Genomic DNA, 24,946 nt, shown 5'->3' on the forward strand with positions numbered 1-24,946 from the left:
CGGAGGGATGGAGTTCCAAAGTCGTTGACCGACCAAGTGCCCATACCGCTAAAATGTAGTAGCAAGTTACAAATATATTCGAAACAACTAATGGCATGTTAGGCTTTATAACTAGTGGTTGGACTATAAAGCAATGGAAGTTTTTCTTCAACTGTACAGAGATGTAGTTAGACTATATCTGGGGTACCCTAAGTTATTGAATATAATAGATTCATACAAGTTTACAGCATGAAAGGAGGCAATTTCGGCCCATCCTGTCTGTGCCACGGTTATCCAGCCTAATCCAACTTTCCAGCTCTGGGTCGATAGCCCTGCACGTTACGGCCCTTCAGGTGCACATCCAAATACGTTTTAAAGGTGCTACAGATTTCTGCCTCCACCACTCTTTCAGGCAGTGCGTTTTAGAGTACCACAACTATCTGCGTGTAGAAATTTACCATCACATCTCCTGTAAACCTTCTCCAATTACTATAAATGTATGCCCGCTTGTTGTTGAGCACTCTGCAAAGGGAAATAAGCCATTTCTATCCATTATATCTAGTCCCCTTATGGGCACGGCCCCTTAGAAATGATAGGCTGGATTGGAATGTGTACTATTCATACTCACCAGAATGTTACCAGGAAGCCACGCGTTAAATTATGAGGAAGGATGACATAAACTAGGCCTATACTCCCTGGAATATAGAAGGTTACGTGTCGATTTGATTGAGGTTTTTAAGATTTTGAAACGAATTGATAAGATAGATAGAGATAAATATTTTTTCACCTTTCGTGGGGGAGTTTTGACAAGGAGACATAATGTTAAAATCAGAGGCAAGACATTCGACAGATTAGTTAGGAAAATCTTGTTCACGCAAAGGGTGATGGATATATCTTCTACAAAAGGCAGGATATACTAGCTTAATTAAAAATGTTAATTTTAGGTTGATAGTTTTTGCGAGACACAGGTTGAAATGATGTGGAGCAAATGTAGGTGGATGGAGTTACGATGGAGCTCAGCCCAGAATTAACAGGATGGCGAATAGGCACATGGGGCGGAATGGCCTAATCCTGTTCCTATGTTCAGTCAATTGTCAGAACACCTATTATAAATAAAGAAACGTTGTCTTGAAGGGTGAATTAAAATATATTATTTGCAGAGATTATGGACCGCTTCCACGCTTTAATAACAAACAAGCATTAAGTTTAATTGACAAACCAGTTGTTTGAATATTTACCAGGAGCAGAGACACATCAGTTGGATTTTAATTCCAACCCATTAACATCTCGGCCATCCTGGTCATGGGCACGCTGCAGTGCAGTGCTTGGAAATTCGGCAAATCACTTGCAAACTCAAGAAGTAGTTTTCAGCACAGAGCAAACTACACGTCTGCATAATCTGCAAACGTGGGAGGATATATACCGTGTGTTTAACTGTGGATGGTGAAACGCTGAAACGCAAAAGCAAAGCACTTAGGCAATAACGCATTGACACATCAGTTGTGATCTTATTGAATGGCGGAGCATGTTCGTGAAGCCAAATGGCCTAATCCTGCTCCTATTTTTTAAAGGTTGATGGGTTTGTGCAGCTCTTTCAGACAGCTTGTGAGTGACTGGTAAAAGAGCCGTTGTGTTTGGGTTTGATCTCTCAGTGCAGCGTGCAGTTTTACTTGGAGCTGGTGTACTTGGTCACCACCTTTGTCCCTTCCGACACGGCGTGCTTGGCCAGCTCCCCGGGCAGCAGCAGGCGCACGGCGGTCTGGATCTCCCGGGAGCTGATGATGCGGCGCTTGTTGTAATGGACCAGGCGGGAAGCCTCACCCGCGATGCGCTCGAAAATATCGTTCACAACCGAGTTCATGATGTCCATGGCCCTGGAGGAGATGCCGGTGTCTGGGTGAACCTGCTTCATCACTTTGTAGATGTGAATGGAGTTCTGCGATTTTAGGTTGATAGTTTTTCTCGATTTTCTGCGCTTCTTGCGGCACTTCGCTGGCACTTTGGTGACGGCTTGCTTCATGCCTTCCTTGGTGGAACCTGTTTACCCCGCCGGTGGAAGCAGGCTCAATGGCCGCAATCTTGGTCAGGGCGGGTCTCACTGCGCATGAGCAGACCTTTGTGCAGGGACAAAGTGTGGGCGGGGCTTCAGGGTATATGTCAGTTTGATTGGACAGATGTTTATGCCCGGGTCAGTGACCCCTGAAAAGGAGCCTTGTTGTTCTGATTATTGTCTGGTGACCCTGGGCCCGCGCTCCTCCTATTGGGCCAGCCCAGGCTGACCCTATCGGACCAGTACAGTCTCACACTATTGGGCCAGCACAGGTTCACCTTATCGGGCCAGTACAGATTCACCCTATTGGGCCAGCCCAGGATGACCCGATTGAACCAGCCTAGGTTAACCCTATTGGTTCAGCCCACGTGCACCCGATTGGGCCAACCGGTCTCACCCTATTGGGCCAGCCCGGGCTCACCCTATTGGGCCAGCCGGTCTCACCCTATTGGGCCAGCCCAGGCTCACCCTATTGGGCCAGCCGGTCTCACCCTATTGGGCCAGCCCAGGCTCAACCTATTGGGCCAGCCGGTCTCACCCTATTGGGCCAGCCCAGGCTCACCCTATTGGGCCAGCCCAGGCTCACCCTATTGGGCCAGCCGGTCTCACCCTATTGGGCCAGCCCGGGCTCACCATTTTGGGCCAGCATAAAAGACCCAGTAAGCAGCAGAGAAAATCAGCAGCTCATTGATTTTATTCTCACTCTGCGCACAGCGGGTGCAGAACTGAACCCAACCATGTAAGCTGGGATTAATGCACATCATCAGCCTTTGAATGTGGAAGGAGAAATGTTTGTCTCTTCTGTCTGTGGGAACAAATTTCATACATCAGTGTGACTAGAGAAGCACCGAGATACACACACATCCGAGTGAGAGTGTCCCAGTGCACTGCCTGTGGAAAACGTTTCAACCAGTTACACAGCCTGAAAAACGTCGCACCTTTCACATCGGGGAGAAATACACGTGTTCTGTGTGTGGACAAAACGTCAACTAATCATCCAACCCAGGAGAGATACAAGGACACCCACACCATGGCGAAACCATCGAAATGTGGAGACTGTGGGAAGGGAAACAGTTCCCCTTCTGATCTAGACATTTATTGTCGCAGTCACACCGGGGAGAGGCTGGTCACCTGCTCTGTGTGCGGGCAGAGTTTCACTCAGTCATCGGATCTGCTGAAACTCCAGCGAGTTAATACTCGGGAAGTGTGGGAAGGGATTCACTCAGTCATCTGAATTGCGAGTTCACAAGTGACAGCAGCGGTTGGGTTCGACTGTTATTACTGCTGTTAATCACATCCTGACTGAATCGTATTCATTCTGTCAATTGGGATTTGTTTCTGCTGATGTTAATAACCCCGAAAACTAGGATGGAGTTTAATATTTTGATGTTTCAAATAATACAATGTGTCGATATTTGATCTCTCCATGATAAGAGGAGACTAATTGATGTCCTGTTACATTTTGCGCCTTTTCTCCTTTCCAACTCTAGATTGTTTCAGTTCTCATGCCTTCGGTTACTCTCAGGGACAAGTCCCAGTTCCCCATACCTTCCAGAATGCCTCTCTTTGCCTTGATGTCCAGGGTAGGAATAGCCAACACGCCTGGGATCACTAAACACAAACCACAATCTGTTAATCTCTTTCAGCTTCAGGACTTTGCGTGTTCCTGGCAGCATCTCTCTCACCTTCGATGTGTGAATAGAGCATCCTGCAAATATGGTTTCAATTTAAATTTGAATCCACTCAGTAAATGTATTTTTTAAAAAGTACAGGTAAACCGATTACATCAAGTAATTGGCAAAGGTTTACAGTCAAAAAGATGAATAAGTAAAAACATCATGGCCCAATAACCCAGCTCTATATTCACAGGAGAAAGTCTGTTATCTAAATCCTCGAATGTCAGTTGGTGAGATGAGAGACTGAATCTCTTTCCACACTCAGCTGGTAAACGGCCTCTCCCTGATGTGTTTCCACCCGACGCACATCCGCATCCATTCCCAAAATCCCCACATTTACAGTGTTGAGTCAGCTGGGCACACGAGTCTCAGGCTAGACGATTGGTTGGAGGTGCATCCATACACACAACATGTGTCTTGTTTCTCCCCGCTGTGATTGGTGTTTTTCCAAAGGCTGATGATAAGGTGATGCCGATGAATCCGGTAAATCTCTCAAATCCTGACGTGATGTTTGGTTTCAGGTTCTCAGCTGCAGATCCTCCCCTTCGAATACACTGCAAAGGGAGCTTACAACAGTTGTTACTTTTAAGTGCAGGGTAGAAATTTCCACTGTGGTAGGCATCAGAGTCGGGTCAAATCCTGCCCTCAAATGACATCCACACACCTCCCAGTTGAGGTCTTTTCCCAGTTGAGGTCATTGCTTCGGTATCAAGAGCAGGGCCCCTGTTTAATTTTTGCTCATATTTAGTCCAATGGTACTGAGGACAATTATAACCCTCGAACTACTGCCTTGGCTGAGATCAACTAACAGCCCCGATCAAGGATCGAACATGGGACCTTCTCAGTCAGGATTGCAGTGTTCTAAAAATTTTGGGGGGAGGGGCATGTTGGGGGAGGGTTAGAAACACATTTTACTCCAGCTTTAAACAAAACCTTCATCACACTGCACAATTGTCAAAGTCTTTCCAAATTCGTCAAACGGATCATCAAAAAGAGTGAGACATTTTAGAAAGGCGCAAGTGACTGAAATAGACAGCTTTACAATCACTGCACAGTCAATGGGAGCTTGGTTCGTGAAGTCCTCCGACACTCCGAGATAAACTGGACTGTTCCTTTAAGTATAAATAGGCAGAGAAAAGGGAGTCCCTGTCCCTTTAAATATATGCCCCATTCCCCCAGGCAGTGGGAGGAGGAAAAGCGCGCGGTCTCTTTATATCCTCACACAGCAAGCACCGCCGGATGAGCTCTCACAGGGTCCTAAAATCCAAAGAAACCATATCGCATCAAGTTAACCACAACAACTGAAAAGTGCACACACAAAGTCTTTGCTCTATATATGTGTGTGTGTGTGTAAAAAAATCACATCATTCCTAATGTTTGCTATTGACTTCCACAGAGATAAGCTGTTATCTTCGCCAGTTATTTTCCAGCATTTTATTTCCTATTATTTACAATGTAATTGCAGAGTGTTTAATTCCTTTACCATTAATTGATGACCTGCGTGCTCTTGTTTAGAAAGTGATGTCACAATGACCATTCCGTTACCAAGGTGACCGTCTGTGCGCAGTATTCAGTGGGAAATGCGATTAAATCTCACGGAGGATAATGAGCAGCCACCCACCAGTCTCTGCACTTTATTGTCCAGTGATCACCTCACCAACACACAGAAGCTCCTAGATTTACCTCCAGTGTGGATGACTTGTGTAAGTGATGTTAAAAATTAAATTGTAGGGGTAAAAGAGGAGTTGGGGTGAGGGATGTTTGGGGAGTAGGGGTGAAAGAGGAGTTGGGTGAGGGGTTTGGGGAGTAGGGGTGATAGAGGAGTTGGGGTGAGGGATGTTTGGGGAGTAGGAGTGATAGAGGAGTTGGGTGAGGGATGTTTGGGGAGTAGGGGTGATACAGGGTTTGGAGAGTAGGGCTAAAAGAGGAGTTGGGGTGAGGGATGTTTGGGGAGTAGGAGTGATAGAGGAGTTGGGTGAGGGATGTTTGGGGAGTAGGGGTGATACAGGGTTTGGAGAGTAGGGCTAAAAGAGGAGTTGGGGTGAGGGGTTTGGGGAGTAGGGGTGAGAGAGGAGTTGGGTGAGGGGTTTGGGGAGTAGGGGTGATAGAGGAGTTGGGGTGAGGGGTTTGGGGAGTAGGGGTGAGAGAGGAGTTGGGTGAGGGATGTTTGGGGAGTAGGGGTGATACAGGGTTTGGAGAGTAGGGCTAAAAGAGGAGTTGGGGTGAGGGATGTTTGGGGAGTAGGAGTGATAGAGGAGTTGGGTGAGGGATGTTTGGGGAGTAGGGGTGATACAGGGTTTGGAGAGTAGGGCTAAAAGAGGAGTTGGGGTGAGGGGTTTGGGGAGTAGGGGTGAGAGAGGAGTTGGGTGAGGGGTTTGGGGAGTAGGGGTGATAGAGGAGTTGGGGTGAGGGGTTTGGGGAGTAGGGGTGAGAGAGGAGTTGGGTGAGGGGTTTGGGGAGTAGGGGTGAGAGAGGAGTTGGGTGAGGGGTTTGGGGAGTAGGGGTGAGAGAGGAGTTGGGTGAGGGATGTTTGGGGAGTAGGGGTGATAGAGGAGTTGGGTGAGGGATGTTTGGAGAGTAGGGGTGATAGAGGAGTTGGGTGATGGGTTTGGGGAGTAGGGGTGATAGAGGAGTTGGGGTGAGGGATGTTTGGAGAGTAAGGGTGATAGAGGAGTTGGGGTGAGGGGTTTGGAGAGTAGGGGTGATAGAGGAGTTGGGTGAGGGGTTTGGGGAGTAGGGGTGATAGAGGAGTTGGGTGATGGGTTTGGAGAGTAGGGGTGATAGAGGAGTTGGGTGAGGGGTTTGGGGAGTAGGGGTGAGAGAGGAGTTGGGTGAGGGGTTTGGAGAGTAGGGGTGATAGAGGAGTTGGGTGAGGGGTTTGGGGAGTAGGGGTGATAGAGGAGTTGGGTGAGGGGTTTGGAGAGTAGGGGTGATAGAGGTGTTGGGTGAGGGGTTTGGAGAGTAGGGGTGATAGTGGAGTTGGGTGAGGGGTTTGGAGAGTAGGGGTGATAGAGGAGTTGGGGTGAGGGATGTTTGGGGAGTAGGGGTGATAGAGGAGTTGGGTGAGGGGTTTGGAGAGTAGGGGTGATAGAGGACTTGGGTGATGGGTTTGGGGAGTAGGGGTGATAGAGGAGTTGGGTGAGGGATGTTTGGAGAGTAGGGGTGAAAGAGAAGTTGGGTGAGGGGTTTGTAGAGTAGGGGTGAGAGAGGAGTTGGATGAGGGATGTTTGGAGAGTAGGGGTTAAAGAGGAGTTGGGGTGAGGGATGTTTGGGGAGTAGGGGTGATAGAGTAGTTGGGGAGGGGGAGTTGGAGAGTAGGGGTGAAGAAGGTGTATGAGTGATTGGGATTTACTGCCCATTACTTGCCTCTGTTGCACTATGATGGGGTTAATCTTTCCTTTAAAATGTCTTGTATGTTGTGTTTCACTGAAGTTAGACGTGGGGCTGCAGTTCCTTGCAGGCACTGAACTGTTTCTGGTGAATTAATGTGGGTAGTGTTAATTGGGAATAGATTTGAGTGGGATCATTCTGTGCTGAATGAGATGCTGGGCTGCGGGTTTACCATCAGTTCCAGTGACGAGATGCTGTTGACAACAAATCCAGGGACCACATACATTGTGACTCCAAATCCAGGGACCACATACATTGTGACTCCAAATCCAGGGACCACATACACTGTGACTCCAAATCCAGCGACCACACACACTGTGACTCCAAATCCAGCGACCACACAAACTGTGACTCCAAATCCAGCGACCACACAAACTGTGACTCCAAATCCAGGGACTACATACACTGTGACTCCAAATCCAGGGACTACATACACTGTGACTCCACATCCAGGGACCACATACATTGTGACTCCAAATCCAGGGACCACTACATTGTGACTCCAAATCCAGGGACCACATACATTTTGACACCAAATCCAGGGACCACATACATTTTGACACCAAATCCAGGGACTACATACATTGTGACTCCAAATCCAGGGAACACATACATTGTGACTCCAAATCAAGGGACCACATACATTGTGACACCAAATCCAGGGACTACATACACTGTGACTCCAAATCCAGGGACCACATACATTGTGATCCAAATCCAGGGACTACATACACTGTGACTCCAAATCCAGGGACCACATACACTGTGACTCCAAATCCAGGGACCACATACATTGTGACTCCAAATCCACGGACGACTTACACTGTGACTCCACATCCAGAGACCACATACATTGTGACTCCAAATCCAGGGACCACATACATTTTGACACCAAATCCAGGGACCACATACATTTTGACACCAAATCCAGGGACCACATACATTTTGACACCAAATCCAGGGACCACATACATTGTGACTCCAAATCCAGATACCACATACATTGTGACTCCAAATCCAGGGACCACCTACATTGTGACTCCAAATCCAGGGACCACATACATTGTGACTCCAAATCCAGGGACCACATACATTGTGACACCAAATCCAGGGACCACATGCACTGTGACTCCAAATCCAGGGACGACTTACACTGATGCATCAAATCCAGGGACTTCTTACACTGAGGGACCAGTTACAATGAGACATCAAATCCAGGATGAATTACATCGTGGCACCAAATTGAGGGATTACTAATACCGTGACATCAAATCCAGGGAGCACTTACACTGAGACTACAACATTACATAGGATATACGGCACAGAAACGGACCATTCGCATTATCCAGTGCATGCCGGTGTTTATGCTCTGCTCGGGAATTAGAGAGCATCAGTATGGGGAATGGCCATGCAGGTGAAACCAGCTCTAGTTAGGGTGAAAGGTGGGTAATGATGGTGGAATCAGACGGTGACCAGTGGGGTCTGGTGACAGATTGTCAGAAGCCCTTTTCAGGCAGATGGATGATTAGATGTAACCAGCACAACAACTATATCCATCTGTTCTTGTCCAACATCCCCAAATCTAATGTCACTAATTTATTTTTCTGTGAGAAATGTAGAGATGTGAAAGAACAGAGGAAATGAGGCTTGCACAGGAAAAAAGATTCCTTGAGTGAACAAATTGTGAGACTGTTTAGTGACTTGTCTGTGTGAGGTTAAAAACATGAAATGGAAAAAGGCACGTCCAGTGACACTTATATTGCCAAAAGTGCTTTCTAAGTTAATCACTATATCCTAAGCCGAATATCCTACTGACTATCCCAATCACTAATCCCAGTCCTAAAAAATAACCATAAACCACACCCACTAACCGCTAAACCTACATCGAAACCCATTCCCCAACCAAGGCTAAGAACATAAGAAAATTCAATAAGTTCATGGCTTATATGATCTTGGCTTCAATTCCACTTCCCTGCCCTCTCCCCATAACCCTTGACTCCCCTATCTTACAAAAATTAGTACATCTGCAACTTAAATATCCCTCATATGCGGTCAATCAAAATGAGATATATTCAATATCCAGCCTCCGTTGCACTCTGGGGCAGAGAATTTCAAAGATTCACGACTCTCTGAGAGAAGAAATTCCTCCTCATTTCGGTTTTAAATGGGCGACCTCTTATTCTCAGACTATGCCACCTAGTTCTGGATTCCCCCACAAGACATAACAAAGGTCAGTGGGGAAGATAAAGAGCTTATAAGGAAGTATTTAAACAATTATGTTGATGCAAACATTACTGCAAGGTATGTTAGTAACAAGTAATTATAATCAACTAACCCATCAAAATTAGCAAAGACAATTACAAAGATCAGAACATTTCAATGTTGATCACATGCAGTATGTGTGGAGATCTATTAACCGCATCCAACAATCGTTAAACAATACAGAAAATAACAGATTTCCAGTCTTAAGCCTTTCGTTCTTTCAAGGGCGAGTTGAAAGGAACGTCAAATGAGTGTAAAGTGAGACACGCCGGTTCAGTCCATGACACCCACAAGCCGTATACTCAAACCAAACAAGCTTGGGATTGATGTGGGAAAAGGTGAACTGCGGGAGAAGTGAAATAATCGAGAGTAAGAAAAGGCCCAAGACAGAAGGTAAGGGAAGATGAATTAGTCCCTTATTGTGGAGAGATCAGGTATTGGACACTCGGTGTGTGAAACACGCTGATTGATTGACTATTTACACAGAACACCAATCTCCAGCTCAGGTACAGGGTCACTGAGAGCAGCAGGCTCAGTGCCAGGATGGACATGGTTCAGTGACCAATGGGAGCCCAGGAAATCCTGTCCAGTCACTAAAGTGGCCCGTCATAGTTACCCAGCATTCCCCGCAACAGGGAAAGTGCCGGACTCAGACTGCAGGGGCCCAGTGCGCAGGCGTAGGACCAGGCTGTGTGTGGAGCATGCGCGGTGCGTGTAATGGCGGAGTGGGAATCGTGAGCGTGTGTTCCGTCAAAGTGACAATTCCCTGCGGGACGGAGGGCAGTAATGGACCAGCGGGGAGCTGCGGAGGTGGCATAAGCTCGTGGTGCCCGCCGGAAGCCCGCAATAATAACCGGAATATCGGCGGCTGCAAACCCGAGGCTTTCTCCCGGTCACAGGCCCAGGGTGACGGCGGCCATCTTTGTACAGGAAGGCAGGGTCAGTCCTCCGCCATCTTCATCGGGTGAGCAGCGAAGCGCATGCGTGGCCATCTTGGTAAAGGAACAACTTAGTTATTGTATTCTGGCATTTCTCACCCTCTCTCCCACAGGCGCTGCTCAGTGCTCAGCTCACAGTGTGTGTCCCAGACAAGTGTAAGAGGAAAACCCCAGAGCTGGTCACTCCCAGTGGGAGAATCCCCATGTACAGTCAAAGGGGTGGGATCCCCATCAACAATCCCAGGGTTATTATCTCATAACAACACAATAACATCACAATAATAGGAGTAGGAGTGGGTCAGTGGGCCCTTGGATCCTGCTCTGCCATTCAATAAGATCAAGGCTGATCTGATCATGGACTGGGCTCCACTTCTCTGCCCGCTCCCCATAACCCTTTATTCCCTTATCGCTCAAAAATCTGTATACTTCTGCCTGAAATGTATTCAATGACCCAGCCTCCACAAGTCTCCGGGGCAGAGAATTCTATTCAATGGGCAACCCCTTATTCTGAGACTGCTCCCTAGTTTCAGTTTCCCCTATGAGTGGCAATATCCTCTCTGCATTCAACTTTTCAAGCCGCCTCGTGATCTCACATGTTTCAATAAAATCACCTCTCATTTTTCTAAATTCCTATGTGTGTCGGCCCAACCTTCTCAACTTACCTCATAAAACAACCCCCTCATCTTCGGAATCAACCTCTGAACAGCCTCCAATGCAAGTATATCCTTCCTTAAATGCAGAGACAAAAACTGCATGCAGTATTCCAGGTGTGGTCTCAACAATACCCTGTACAGTTGTAGCAGGACTTCTCTGCTTTTATACTCTATCCCCCTTGCAATAAAGGCCAACATTCCATTTGCCTTCCTGATTACTTGCTTTACCGGCATATTAACGTTTTGTGTTTTATGCACAAACACCCTCAGGTCTCTCTGTCCTGCAGCAATTTACAATTTTTCTCCATTAATATTATAATTTGTTTTTCTATTATTTCTGCCAAAGTGGATAACCTCAATACTACATCTGGTAAATTTTTGTCTACTCATATAGCTTGTCTATATCCCTTTGCAGATGTTTTTGTGTCCTCTTCGTAATTTGCTTTCCTACCCATTGTTCTATCATGAGCAAACTTGGCTACATTAAACTTGGTCCTTTCATCCAAGTCATTAATATAGATTGTAAATATTTGAGGCCGATCCCTGCGGCACCCCACTAGTCACTGTTTGACAACCGGAAAATGACTAATTTATCCCAACTTTCTGTCTTCTGTTAGTTAGCCCACCCTCTATCCATACTAATATATTACCCCAACCCCGTGAACTGTTATCTTGTGCAGTAGCCTTTTATATGGCACCTTATCGAAAGCCTTCTGGAAATCCAAATACACCACCTCCACTGGTTCCCCCTTATCCACCCTACTCATTACATCCTCAAAGAACTCCAGCAAATTTGTCAAATGTGATTTCCCTTTCATAAAGCCATGCTGACTCTGCTTGATTGAATCATGCTTTGCTAAATGTAGCACTATTGCTACCTTCATATTGGACTCCAGCATTTTCCCAATGATAGATGTTAGGCTAACTGGTCTATAGTTTCCTGCTTTTTGTCTGCCTCCTTTTTTAAATAGAGGCGTTACATTTGTGGTTTTCCAATCTGCTGGGACCCAGATCCCAGTGATTTTGGTAGATTACAACCAAAGCATCTTCTATCTCTACAGCTACTTCTCTTAAAACCCTCAGGTCGAGGGGACTTGTCTGTCTTTAGTCCCATTATTTTACTGAGTACTACTTCATTAGTGATCGTGATTGTATTAAGTTCCTCCCTCCATATATCCACTTGATTGTCCACTTCGGTATTATTCTCACTGACCGAGTGTTTTACTGTAATTAAATTAATCTCGGACTTTTTACGTCAGATTCTAACTCCTGCACGGTCCCAGCAAACACTACCACTCCCTCGTCCTGCCGATATTTCTGCAGGATTGGTTTGTGAATATGGGCTCATGGAGAGAAACACCATGCAGGGAATGATTCCAAATTGAGCATTTCCAAGGGACAAGGCTCCCAGCTTTAATCATTCTCTGTCCTTTCCGCCCAGGCCCCGTTCCTGTGCTCAGATTCGGATAAGAGTAAATTGGGAAAAGTGCTCTTTGATTTTTACAGGCTGAATTATTGCAGAGAGCTGCGCATGTGCGGATAAGCCCTGCTCCGTGTTGATTTCCAGTGAGTAGAAGAGCGCATGCGTCTTCCCCTCCCCAAGCCCTGCCTGGGATCACCATTCACTCAGTGAGCAGAAGAAGATGGTTTAAAACAGTTGGGAATGGAGACACCGCGGCCCCGCGGTAAGGCAGCAAGTAGCAGCCTCCTTACAGCAGCACAGCGCTTTGGGAGCTTGTCCGCAGATGGGCTCAGAGATCGGCATTGAGTCCGGGGGGAGTTCAGGGGGAGTCGGGGGCTGTGTGCAAGAGGCAGAGTGGACCAAGAACAAGTCGCAGTGCGTGGTGTGAGTGGGGGAAGGGAGAGGCCATTCTCAGGCTGTGTGTGGACAGTGTGTGTCCAGCGTAAGGGAGACAGAATGGTCAGAATCTGCTATTTACAATCTGCTGCTTTCTCTCTCCACACCAGCAGTGAACGTTCCTGGTTTAGTTCCGTCAGGGTCTGTGTGTAAGAGGCAGAGTGGAGCAGGAACTAGTTCCGGAACATGGTGTGAATGGGGGAAGGGAGAGGCCATTCTCGGGCTGTGTGTGGACAGTGTGTGTCCAGGGTAAGGGAGACAGAATGGTCAGAATCTGCTATTTACAATCTGCTGCTTTCTCTCTCCACACCAGCAGTGAACGTTCCTGGTTTAGTTCCCTCGGGGGCTGTGTGTAAGTGGCAGAGTGGAGCAGGAACTAGTTCCGGAACATGGTGTGAATGGGGGAAGGGAGAGGCCATTCTCGGGCTGTGTGTGGACAGTGTAAGTTAACAGAGAAAGTAAATCACCTCGCTCTTTCAAATCATTGCTGCTTTCTTTCCCCAAATCAGTAGTGAGTGTTCCTGATTTAATTCCAATCTCATCGTGTCTGTTGTTCTTGGGCAGTGAGCAGTGGAAACACAGCTTGAGAGTGAGGATGTGGGGAGTTTCATAAAGTGCATCTATTGCAGGCATCAGGAGAGGAGTGAGGGGGAAGATATTTTTAAAAAACAGTTATATTGTTTCGGTGAGTTGAGTTCTCCAGAACCGTGTTGCTGATGATCGAGAGATACATTGTCGCCCCCTCAGATACATCGTATTGTCCCCCGCATCCATATCTTAGAACTTCTAATATTCTTGTATTATTATTCTCAGAGCAAAATTCTTCAACCAGCCAGAACAAATGTGATCTTTCCTCAACCCAGAACAAAAGGTACAGTGCAGGCAGCTCCTTCTCACACACAGTAAGTAGATTATCACTCGCAGAGCACAGATTCCCAGAACTGGCCTCAATCCTATTGTCACAGACAGCAGAAGCTGTCAGTCCCACAGTGATCCGAAGTGGCAGAGTTACATTGTGAATCTTACAGCCACATGGAGCAGTAGAATCAGATGCTGTTTCACCATTGAAACAGATCACACTGACAGGTACATTAAACACACACACTCACTTGGAAGGTAGAGCATAAAACAGACAATCACCTGTCAGAAAAAATGTCAAACAGATAGTATGAATCACACTCGCGTATCAGAAGCTGATGGATACAGAGCAAAAGCCATATTCATGTTTCAGAATCTGATGGATTCAGTATTAACCCCCCGAACACACCAGAAGATGACAGGTGCAGAATAAAACCCACATTCCCGTATCACAGACTGAGAAATACAGTATACAACACACACCCACATATATGAAAGTGACAGTAACAGAATAAAATCCCCACTTATATACCAGAGAGTGACAGGTAAAGTGTAAATCCCATGTGCACATATCGGAAAACTGATAGTCAGTAAGTAAAATTGTTACTTGCATCGCAGAAACTGATAGGGGCAGAGTAAAACCCTCACACACACATCAGACAAATGACACGTGGAAGGAAAAATCTTCACTCACATATCAGAGAAATACAGGTAAAAAGTAACATTGATTCTCACGTTCACATAGCAGATTCTGACAGATATAGAGTAAATTCCACACTCACATAGCAGGGACTGACAGGTAATGTCTAAATCACACAATCAACTAGCAGGAACAAATAGGTACAGTTTTAACCCAGACTAACATAACAGAAACTGAGAGGTACAGATTATACCCACACTCACATACCAGACACTGACAGGTACAGATTATACCCACAATCACATACCAGAGACTGACAGGTACAGATTATACCCACACTCACATACCAGAGACTGACAGGTACAGATTATACCCACACTCACATACCAGACACCGACAGATTCAGATTATACCCCACACTCACATACCAGACACTGAGAGGTACAGATTATACTCACACTCACATACCAGACACTGAGAGGTGCAGATTATACCCACACTCACATACCAGAGACTGACAGGTACAGATTATACTCACACTCACATACCAGACACTGACAGGTACAGATTATACTCACACTCACATACCAGAGACTGACAGGTGCAGATTATACCCACACTCTCATATCAGAGACTGACAGGTACAGATTATATCAAACTAACATACCAGAGACTGACAGGTACAGACTATATCACACTCACATACCAGAAACTGACAGGTACAGATTATATTCACACTCACATACCAGAAACTGACAGATACAGATTATTCCCACACTCACATACCAGAAACTGACAGGTACATATTATACCCACACTCACATACCAGAGACTGACAGGTGCAGTTTATACCCCACGCTCACATACCAGAAACTGACAGGTACAGATTATACCCACACTCACATACCAGACACTGACAGGTACAGATTATACTCACACTCACATACCAGACACTGACAGGTACAGATTATACCCACACTCACATACCAGAAACTGACAGGTACAGATTATACACACAATCACATACCAGAAACTGACAGGTACAGATTATACCCACACTCACATACCAGAGACTGACAGATACAGATTATACCCACACTCACATACCAGAGACTGACAGATACAGATTATACCCACACTCACATACCAGGCACTGACAGGTACATATTATACCCCACGCTCACATACCAGACACTGACAGGTACATATTATACCCCACGCTCACATACCAGACACTGACAGGTACAGATTATACCCCACGCTCACATACCAGACACTGACAGGTACAGATTATACCCCACACTCTCAAATCAGAAACTGACAGATACAATATCAAACATATAACCACTTAACGTAATCGATAAAATTAAATGATTATACCTCATACTCACATATCAGAACGTGACAGGTACAGAATAAAACCCAGACTCCCATAACAGAGAAAGGCCCGCACTCACATACCAGAGGCAGATAGATACAGAGTAAAACTCAGACTCACATACTAGAGACCAACAGATTCAGCATAAACACTCACCTCCAGAACAAAAATTGACAATTAGAAAGTAAATATTCTATCAGGAATTGGTGGTACCGAGTAAAACATTGCTAACATACTGGAGAATGATGCGTATGGATAGAGCTCACATAACAGATACAGCACAAAACAAACACTCACACACCATGAATGGAAAGATACAGATTGAAACCCACTGGCAATTACCAGAAATTGACAGGTACAGGATAAAACCCAGACTCTCCTATCAAAAACTGAAATAGAGTAATACCCTCATTCACATGCCAGAGATGGACAGATACAGGGTCAAACCCACGCTCCCATAACAGACACCCACAACATTAATTCTATATTTACCTGTCAATGGATCAGAGAGTGTAAGTATCAGTATCTATCCTATAATCGGCAGTTAATCCAACACTGACACTGCACCAGAGATTGAAAGTGGCAGGGTCTACCCTACATTCATCTGTCAATCAGAACCTCATATAGTATCAGAGAATGAGAAATGCAGTATCTATCCAACATTCACCTGTCACATAGTGTCAGAGAATGAGAAAGGCAGTATCTATCCAACATTCACCTGTCACATCGGGTCAGAGAATGAGAGAGTCAGTATCTATCCAACACTCACCTGTCACATAGTGTCAGAGAATGAGAAAGGCAGTATCTATCCAACATTCACCTGTCACATAGTGTCAGAGAATGAGAAAAGCAGTATCTATCCAACATTCACCTGTCACATTCACCTGTCACACAAATTTTGCAGATGGAGTATAATGTGGGAAAATGTGAGGTTATCCACTTTGACAGAAGTAATAGAAAGCAAATTATAATTTAAATGGAGAAAAATTGCAAAATGCTGCAGTACAGAGAGACCTGGGGCTACTTGTGCATGAAACACAAAGTTTTAGTATGCTGGTACAGAAGTAATCAGGAAGGCAAATGGAATGTTGCCTTTTATTGCAAGGGGAATAGAGTATAAAAGCAGAGAAGTCCTGCTCCAACTGTACAGGGTATTGGTGAGGCCACACCTGGAATACTACGTGCAGTTTTGTTCTCTGTATTTAAGCCTGCTGACACACCAGCGAGTTCACACTGGGAAGAGGCCATTCAGCTGCACTGTGTGTGGGAAGGGATTCACTCAGTCATCGAGCTGCTGACACACCAGCAAGTTCACAAGTGACTGCAGGGTTTGGATTCTGCTATTATCACAGACTGAATCAGATCCATTCTGACAGTTGGGCTTTCTTTCTGCTCATATTGATACCCCTGAGACTGGGCTGGAGCTTAATATTCTGGAGAGTTGACCAATTAATCAACGGGAAAAGGATCAGATAAAAAATAACGCTGATTTTGTTTGCATCTATAATTCACCCTTTAAAAAACATAAGAAATAGGAGCAGGAGTAGACCATTGGCCACTCATACCTGCTCTGCCATTTAATAAGTTTATGGCTGATCTGATCTTGGCCATAGCTCCACTTCCCTGCCCACTCCCCATAACCCTTCGCGCCATTATCACTCAGAAATCTGTCAACCTCCACCTTAAATACATTCAATGACCGAGAATCCACAGCTCTCCGGGGTAGAAAATTCCAAAGATTTATGACCCTCTGAGAGAAGGAATTTCTCCTCATCTCAGTTCTAAATCGGCGACCCCTTATTTGTAAACTATGCCCCCTCGTCCTAGATTCCCCCACGAGTGGAAACATCCTTTGTGTATCGACCTTGTCGATTCCCCTCAGTATCATATGTTTCAATAAGATCAACTCTCATTCTTCTCAACTCCAATAAGTATAGACCCAACCTGCTCAACCTAACCCTATATGTCAACCACTTCATCTCAGAAATTAAACTAGTGAAGCTTCTCTGAACTGTCTCCAATGCAAGTATATGCCTCCTTAAATAAGGAGATGAAAACTGTACGCAGTACTCCAGGTGTGGTCTCACCAAAACCCTGTACAGTTGTAGCAGGACTTCCCTGCTTTTATACTCCATCCCCTTTGCAATAAAGGGCAACATTTCTATTGGCTTTATAAGTACTTGCTCTATCTTAACACTAAATGTTTGTCTTTTGAACACAAGGACAACACCGTCCCTCTGTACTGCAGACTTTGTAATACCTCTCCAATTAAATAATACTTTGTATTTTTATTTTTCCTGCCATAGTGGATAACCTCACACTTTCCCACATTATACTCCATCTGCCAAATATTAGCCCACTTACTTAGCCTGACTACATCCATTTGCAGATTATTTGAGTCCTCATCCTATTTACTTTCCCATCCATCTTTGTATCATCAGCAAATTTGGTTACATTACACTCTGTCCCTTTATCCAAGTCACTAATATAGATTGTAAATAATTGAGGCCGATCCCTGCGGCACCCCATTAGTCACCGTTTGCCAAACAGAAAATGATCCATTTATCCCAACTCTCTGTCTTCAGTTAGTTAGCCCACTCTCTATCCATATTAATATATTACCCCCAATCTCATAAACTTTTATCTTGTACAGTAGCCTTTTATATGGCCCCTTATCGAAAGTCTTCTGGAAATCCATAACACCACATCCACTGGTTCCCCCTTATCCACCCTGCTCATTACATCCTCAAAGAACTCCAGCAAATTTGTCAAACATGAGTTCTCTTTCATAAAAACATGCTGACTCTGCTTGTCCTGCTACTCGTTCCTTAATAATGGACTCCAGGTTTTCCCAACAACAGATGTTAGGTTAACTAGTCTATAGTTTCCTGTTTTTTGCCTCCGTCATTTTTTAAATAGTGGTGTTACATTTGTGGTTTTCCAAACCGCTGGGATCTCTCCACAATCCAGAGAGTTCTGGCAGATTTCAACCAACGCATCCACTATTATCTGAATGGTGACAGATTAGGAAAAGGGGAGGTGCAACGAGACCTGGGTGTCATCGTGCATCAGTCATTGAAGGTTGGCATGCAGATACAGCAGGTGGTTAAGAAAGCAAATGGCATGTTGGCCTTCATAGCGAGGGGATTTGAGTATAGAGGCAGGGAGTTGTGAATACAGTTGTACAGGGCCTTGGTGAGGCCACACCGAGAGTATTGTGCACAGTTTTGGTCTCCTAACGTTTGGAAGGACATTGCTACTATTGAGGGAGTGCAGCGAAGGTTCACCAGACTGATTCCCGGGATGGCGGGACTGACATATCAAGAAAGACTCGATCAACTGGGTTAAAATTCGCTGGAGTTTAGAAGAATGAGATGGGATCTCTGCAACAACTCCTTTAAGACCCTTGGATGCAGGCCATGATGTCCAGGGGACCTCTCCCCCTTTAGTCCCATTATTTTACAGCTTACTTTTTCTTTAGTGTCAGTGATAGTTTTAAGTACCCACTTCCCTCTCCCCCTTGATTATTATTGGGAAGTATTTCGTATCTTCACGAAATATATTCAAAAAGAAGTTAGATGTAGTCCTTACCACTAGGGGGATTAAGGGGTATGGCGAGAAAGAGGAAAGGCGGACTGAAGTTGCATGTTCAGCCATGAACTCAATGTTTGGTGGTGCAGGCTCGAAGGGCTGAATGGCCTACTCCTGTACCTATTTTCCATTTTTTTTATACAGCACCCCACAGGGACATCACACACTATCCCTTCCCTGTGGCAGCTCAGAGTCAGATACAGAACGTACTACACCCCACAGGGACGTCACACACTTTCCCCTCCCTGGGGCAGCTCAGAGTCAGATACAGAACGTACTGCACCCCACAGGGACATCACACACTTTCCCCTCCCTGGGGCAGCTCAGAGTCAGATACAGAACGTACTGCACCCCACAGGGACATCACACACTTTCCCCTCCCTGGGGCAGCTCAGAGTCAGATACAGAACGTACTGCACCCCACAGGGACATCACACACTTTCCCCTTTCTGGGGCAGCTCAGGGTCAGACACTGAACATACTGCATCCCACAGGGACATCACACACTGCCCCCTCCCTGGGGCAGCTCAGAGTCAGACACTGAACATACTGCACCCGCGGGGACATCACACACTGCCCTCTCCCTGGGGCAGCTCAGAGTCAGACACTGCACCCTACAGGGACATCACACACTACCCCCTCCTGGGGCAGCTCAGAGTCAGACACTGAACATACTGCTCCCCACAGGGACAGCACACACTGCCCCCTCCCTGGGGCAGCTGAGGGTCAGACACTGAACATACTGCACACTACAAGGGCTGCACGATCTGCCCTGTTTCTGGGGGAGTCGCAGCTGAGGGTCCGCAGACGAAGGGGAACGTCTTCAAACCTTCTGGTCATGAATCCTGAGTCAGATTGATGTCAAATCTCCACATTCTGCGCTCCTCCTGAGAAGTCACAGAGACCATGGAACCTCACGGACCCTGGAGAAGCTCCCAGACCGCAGAGCTCTGCCCCACAGATCTGTGATACTGGGTCACCACATGGGGGCAGTGATCCCTCGGCCTCACCCCCCACCCACAGACTCCCCCCTGCGCATGTTAGCTCCACTCTCACTGTATGCTGCATGGAGTTACATTTATCCACAGCCGCTCTCCTCCCCTGAAGACGCTGACTCTGGCTGGGAGCAGAAATACAAACCAAACATCTTCAATTCCCAGCACACATTCAGGAAATGTGCGCCACTTACTGGGCACTGTACAGGGCTGGAGCAGATAACACCTCCCTCATTATCCTGGTCCCAGACTGACCCAGACCTCCCCTTACCCTCCCCTGTCCAAGACTGACCCAGACCTCCCCTCACCCTCCCCTGTCCCAGACTGATCCAGACCTCCCCTCACCCTCCCCTGTCCCAGACCCCCCCCTCACCCTGCCCTGTCCCAGACCCCCCCCCTCACACACCCCTGTACCAGGCGGACCCAGAACCCTCCTCACCCTCCCCTGTCCCAGACCTCCAATCACCCTCCCCTGTACCAGACTGACCCAGACCTCCCCTCACCCTCCCCTGTCCAAGACTGATCCAGACCTCCCCTCACCCTCCCCTGTCCCAGACTGACACAGGTTCCCCTCACCCTCCCCTGTCCCAGACCCCCCCCTCACACTGCCCTGTCCCAGACCCGCCCCCCCCTCACACTCCCCTGTACCAGGCTGACCCAGAACCCTCCTCACCCTCCCCTGTCCCAGACTGACCGAGACCTCCCCTCAATCTCCCCTGTCCCAGACCTCCCCTCACACTCCCCTGTTAAGGACTGACCCAGAACACCCTCACCCAGAACACCCTCACCCTCCCCGTCCCCGACTGACCCAGGACTCCCCCACCATCCCCTGTCCCAGAACCCACGCCTCACCCTCCCCTGTCCCAGACTGACCCAGAATCCCCTCACCCTCCCCTGTCCCAGACCCCACGCCTCACCCTCCCCTGTCCCAGACTGACCCAGACCTCCACTCACCCTCCCCTGTCCCAGACTGACCCAGAAACCCCTCACCCTCCCCTGTCCCAGACTTACCCAGAACGCCCCTCACCCTCCCCTGTCCCAGACTGACCCAGAATCCCCTCACCCTCCCCTGTCCCAGACCCCACTCCTCACCCTCCAGTGTCCCAGACTAATCCAGACCTCCACTCACCCTCCCCTGTCCCAGACTAACCCAGAACCCCATCACCCTCCCCTGTCCCAGACTGACCCAGACCTCCCCTCACCCTCCCCTGTCCCAAACTGACTCAGAACCCCCCTCACCCTCCCCTGTCCCAGACTGACCCAGACCTCCCCTCACCCTCCCCTGTCCCAAACTGACTCAGAACCCCCCTCACCCTCCCCTGTCCCAGACTGACCCAGACCTCCCCTCACCCTCCCCTGTCCCAGACTGACCCAGACCTCCCCTCACCCTCCCCTGTCCCAAACTGACTCAGAACCCCCCTCACCCTCCCCTGTCCCAGACTGACCCAGACCTCCCCTCACCCTCCCCTGTCCCAAACTGACTCAGAACCCCCCTCACCCTCCCCTGTCCCAGACTGACCCAGACCTCCCCTCACCCTCCCCTGTCCCAAACTGACTCAGAACCCCCCTCACCCTCCCCTGTCCCAGACTGACCCAGACCTCCCCTCACCCTCCCCTGTCCCAAACTGACTCAGAACCCCCCTCACCCTCCCCTGTCCCAGACTGACCCAGACCTCCCCTCACCCTCCCCTGTCCCAAACTGACTCAGAACCCCCCTCACCCAACCCTGTCCCAGACTGACTCAGACCTCCCCACACCCAACCCTGTCCCATACTAACCCAGAACCCCCTCACCCTCCCCTGTCCCAGACTGACGCAGAACCCCCTCACCCAACCCTGTCCCAGACTGACCCAGAAGCCCTAACCCTCCCCTGTCCCTTGTTGACCCAGAACACCCTCACCGTCCCCTGTCCCAGGTTGACCCAGACCCCACTCACCCTCCGCTGTCCCTGACTGACCCAGAACACCCTCACCCTCCCCTGTCCCAGACTGACCAGGACTCCATCACCCTCCCCTGTCCCAAACCTTCCCGCACCCTGCCCTGTCCCAGACTGACTCAGAACCCCTCACCCTGCCCTGTCCCAGACTGACTCAGAACCCCCCTCACCCTCTCCTGTCCCAGACTGACTCAGAACCCCTCACCCTCCCCTGTCCCAAACTGACTCAGAACCCCCCTCACCCTCCCCTGTCCCAGACTGACTCAGACCTCCACACACCCAACCCTGTCCCAGACTAACCCAGAACCCCATCACCCTCCCCTGCCCCAGACTGACCCAGAACCACCTCACCTTATCCTGTCCCAGACTGACCCAGAACCCCCTCACCCTCCCCTGTCCCAGACTGATCCAGAACCCCCTCACCCTCCCCTGTCCCAGACTGTCCCAGAACCCCTTAACCTCCCCTGTCCCAGGCTAACCCAGAACCGCCTCACCCTCCCATGTCCCAGACTGACCCAGAACCACCTCACCCTCCCCTGTCCCAGGCTAACCCAGAACCCCCTCACCCTCCCCTGTCCCAGACTGTCCCAGAACCCCTTAACCTCCCCTGTCCCAGGCTAACCCAGAACCGCCTCACCCTCCCATGTCCCAGAACCACCTCACCTTACCCTGTCCCAGACTGACCCAGAACCACCTCACCTTACCCTGTCCCAGACTGACCCAGAACCCCCTCACCCTCCCCTGTCCCAGACTGATCCAGAAGCCCTCACCCTCCCCTGTCCCAGACTCACTCAGAACCCCCTCACCCTCCACTGTCCCAGACTGACCTAGAAACCCCTCACCCTCCACTGTCCCAGACTGACCCAGAACCCCCTCACCCTCCCCTGTCCCAGACTGACCAGAACCACTCACCCTCCCCAGTACCAGACTGACGCAGACCTTCCCTCACCCTCCCCTGTCCCAGACTGACCCAGAAGCCCTAACCCTCCCCTGTCCCAGGTTGACCCAGAACCCCCTCACCCTCCGCTGTCCCTGACTGACCTAGAACACCCTCACCCTCCCCTGTCCCAGGGTGACCAGGACTCCATCACCCTCCCCTGTCCCAGACCTTCCCGTACCCTGCCCTGTCCCAGACTGACTCAGAACCCCCCTCACCCTCCCCTGTCCCAGACCTTCCCGCACCCTGCGCTGTCCCAGACTGACTCTGAACCCCCTCACCCTCTCCTGTCCCAGACTGACTCAGAACCCCTCACCCTCCCCTGTCCCAGACTGACCCAGACCTCCCCTCACCCTCCCCTGTCCCAGACTGACCCAGACCCCCCTCACCCTCCCCTGTCCCAGACTGACCCAGACCCCCCTCACCCTCCCCTGTCCCAGACTGACTCAGACCCCCTCACCCTCCCTTGTCCCAGGCTAACCCAGAACCCCCTCACCCGCCCCTGTCCCTGACTGACCCAGACCTCCCCTCACCCTCCCCTGTCCCACACTGACCCAGACCTCCCCTCACCCTCCCCTGTCCCAGACTGACCCAGAACCCCCTCACCCTCCCCTGTCCCAGACCTCTCATCACCCTCCCCTGTCCCAGGCTGACCCAGAACCTTCCTCACCCTCCCCTGTCCCAGACTGACCCAGACCTCCCCTCACCCTCCCCTGTCCCAGACTGCCCCCTCACCCCCTCACCCTCCCATGTCCCAGGCTGACCCAGACCACCCGCACGCTCCCCTTCCCTGACTGACCTAGAACCCCCTCACCCTCCCCTGTCCCAGACTGACCAAGAACCCCTCACCCTCCCCTCTCCCAGACTGACCCAGACCCCCCTCACCCTCCCCTGTCCCAGACTGACCCAGACAAACCTCACCCTCCCCTGTCCCAGACTGACCTAGAACCCCCTCACGCTTACCCGGTCCCAGACTGACCCAGACCCCCCTCACCCTCCCCTGTCCCAGACTGACCTAGAACCCCCTCACGCTTACCTGGTCCCAGACTGACCCAGTCCCCCCTCACCCTCCCCTATCCCAGACCTCCGCTCACCCTCCTCTGTCCCAGACTGATCCAGAACCCCCTCACCCTCCCCTGTCCAAGACTGACCCAGAACCCCCTCACCCTCCCCTGTCCCAGACCTCCCCTCACCCACCCTGTCCCAGACTGACCCAGAACACTCCTCACCCTCCCCTGTCGCAGACTGACGCAGACCTCCCCTCACCCTCCCCTGTCGCAGACTGCCCCAGAACCCCCTCACCCTCCCCTGTCCCAGACTGACCCAGAACCCCTCACCCTCCCCTGTCCCAGGTTGGCCCAGGCCCCCCTCACCCTCCCCTGTCCCAGACCTTCCCTCACCCTGCCCCGTCCCAGACTGACTCAGAACCCCCCTCACCCTACCCTGTCCCAGACTGACTCAGAATCCCCTCACCCTCCCCTGTCCCAGACTGACTCAGACGTCCCCTTACCCTCCCCTGTCTCAGACTGACCCAGAACCCCTCACCCTCCACTGTCCCAAACTAACCCAGAACCCCTCACACTCCCCTATCCCAGACTGACCCAGAAGCCCTAACCCTCCCCTGTCCCAGGTTGACCCAGACCCCCCTCGCCCTCCCCTGTCCCAGGTTGACCCAGAACCCCCTCACCCTCCGCTGTCCCTGACTGACCTAGAACACCCTCACCCTCCCCTGTCCCAGGTTGACCCAGACCCCACTCGCCCTCCGCTATCCCTGACTGACCTAGAACACCCTCACCCTCCCCTGT

At 49.4% G+C, this 24,946-nt stretch overlaps 2 protein-coding genes across 2 annotated transcripts in view; one reads left to right on the forward strand and one right to left on the reverse strand.

The window, feature by feature from the left end:
- Nucleotides 1–1,645: 1,645 nt before the first annotated feature.
- LOC139252386 (histone H2B 1.2-like) lies at nt 1,646–7,321 on the reverse strand. The gene is made up of 3 exons (XM_070873366.1): nt 7,268–7,321; nt 4,109–4,259; nt 1,646–2,016 (listed from the first exon to the last, which is right to left on the reverse strand). Exons 1-3 carry the CDS (start codon nt 7,319–7,321, stop codon nt 1,646–1,648), a joined length of 576 nt encoding a protein of 191 aa, XP_070729467.1.
- A 2,737-nt stretch (nt 7,322–10,058) lies between these two features.
- Nucleotides 10,059–24,946, forward strand: part of LOC139252387 (histone H2B 1.2-like) — a 42,744-nt gene continuing 27,856 nt past the window's right edge. The window contains exon 1 of the mRNA XM_070873367.1: nt 10,059–10,321. Within this exon, the coding sequence (XP_070729468.1) occupies nt 10,059–10,321 (263 nt within the window). The remainder of the gene's footprint in view (nt 10,322–24,946) is intronic.

This window comes from Pristiophorus japonicus, unplaced genomic scaffold (genome assembly GCF_044704955.1).
Source record: "Pristiophorus japonicus isolate sPriJap1 unplaced genomic scaffold, sPriJap1.hap1 HAP1_SCAFFOLD_463, whole genome shotgun sequence".
Taxonomy (NCBI): Eukaryota; Metazoa; Chordata; class Chondrichthyes; family Pristiophoridae; genus Pristiophorus; species Pristiophorus japonicus.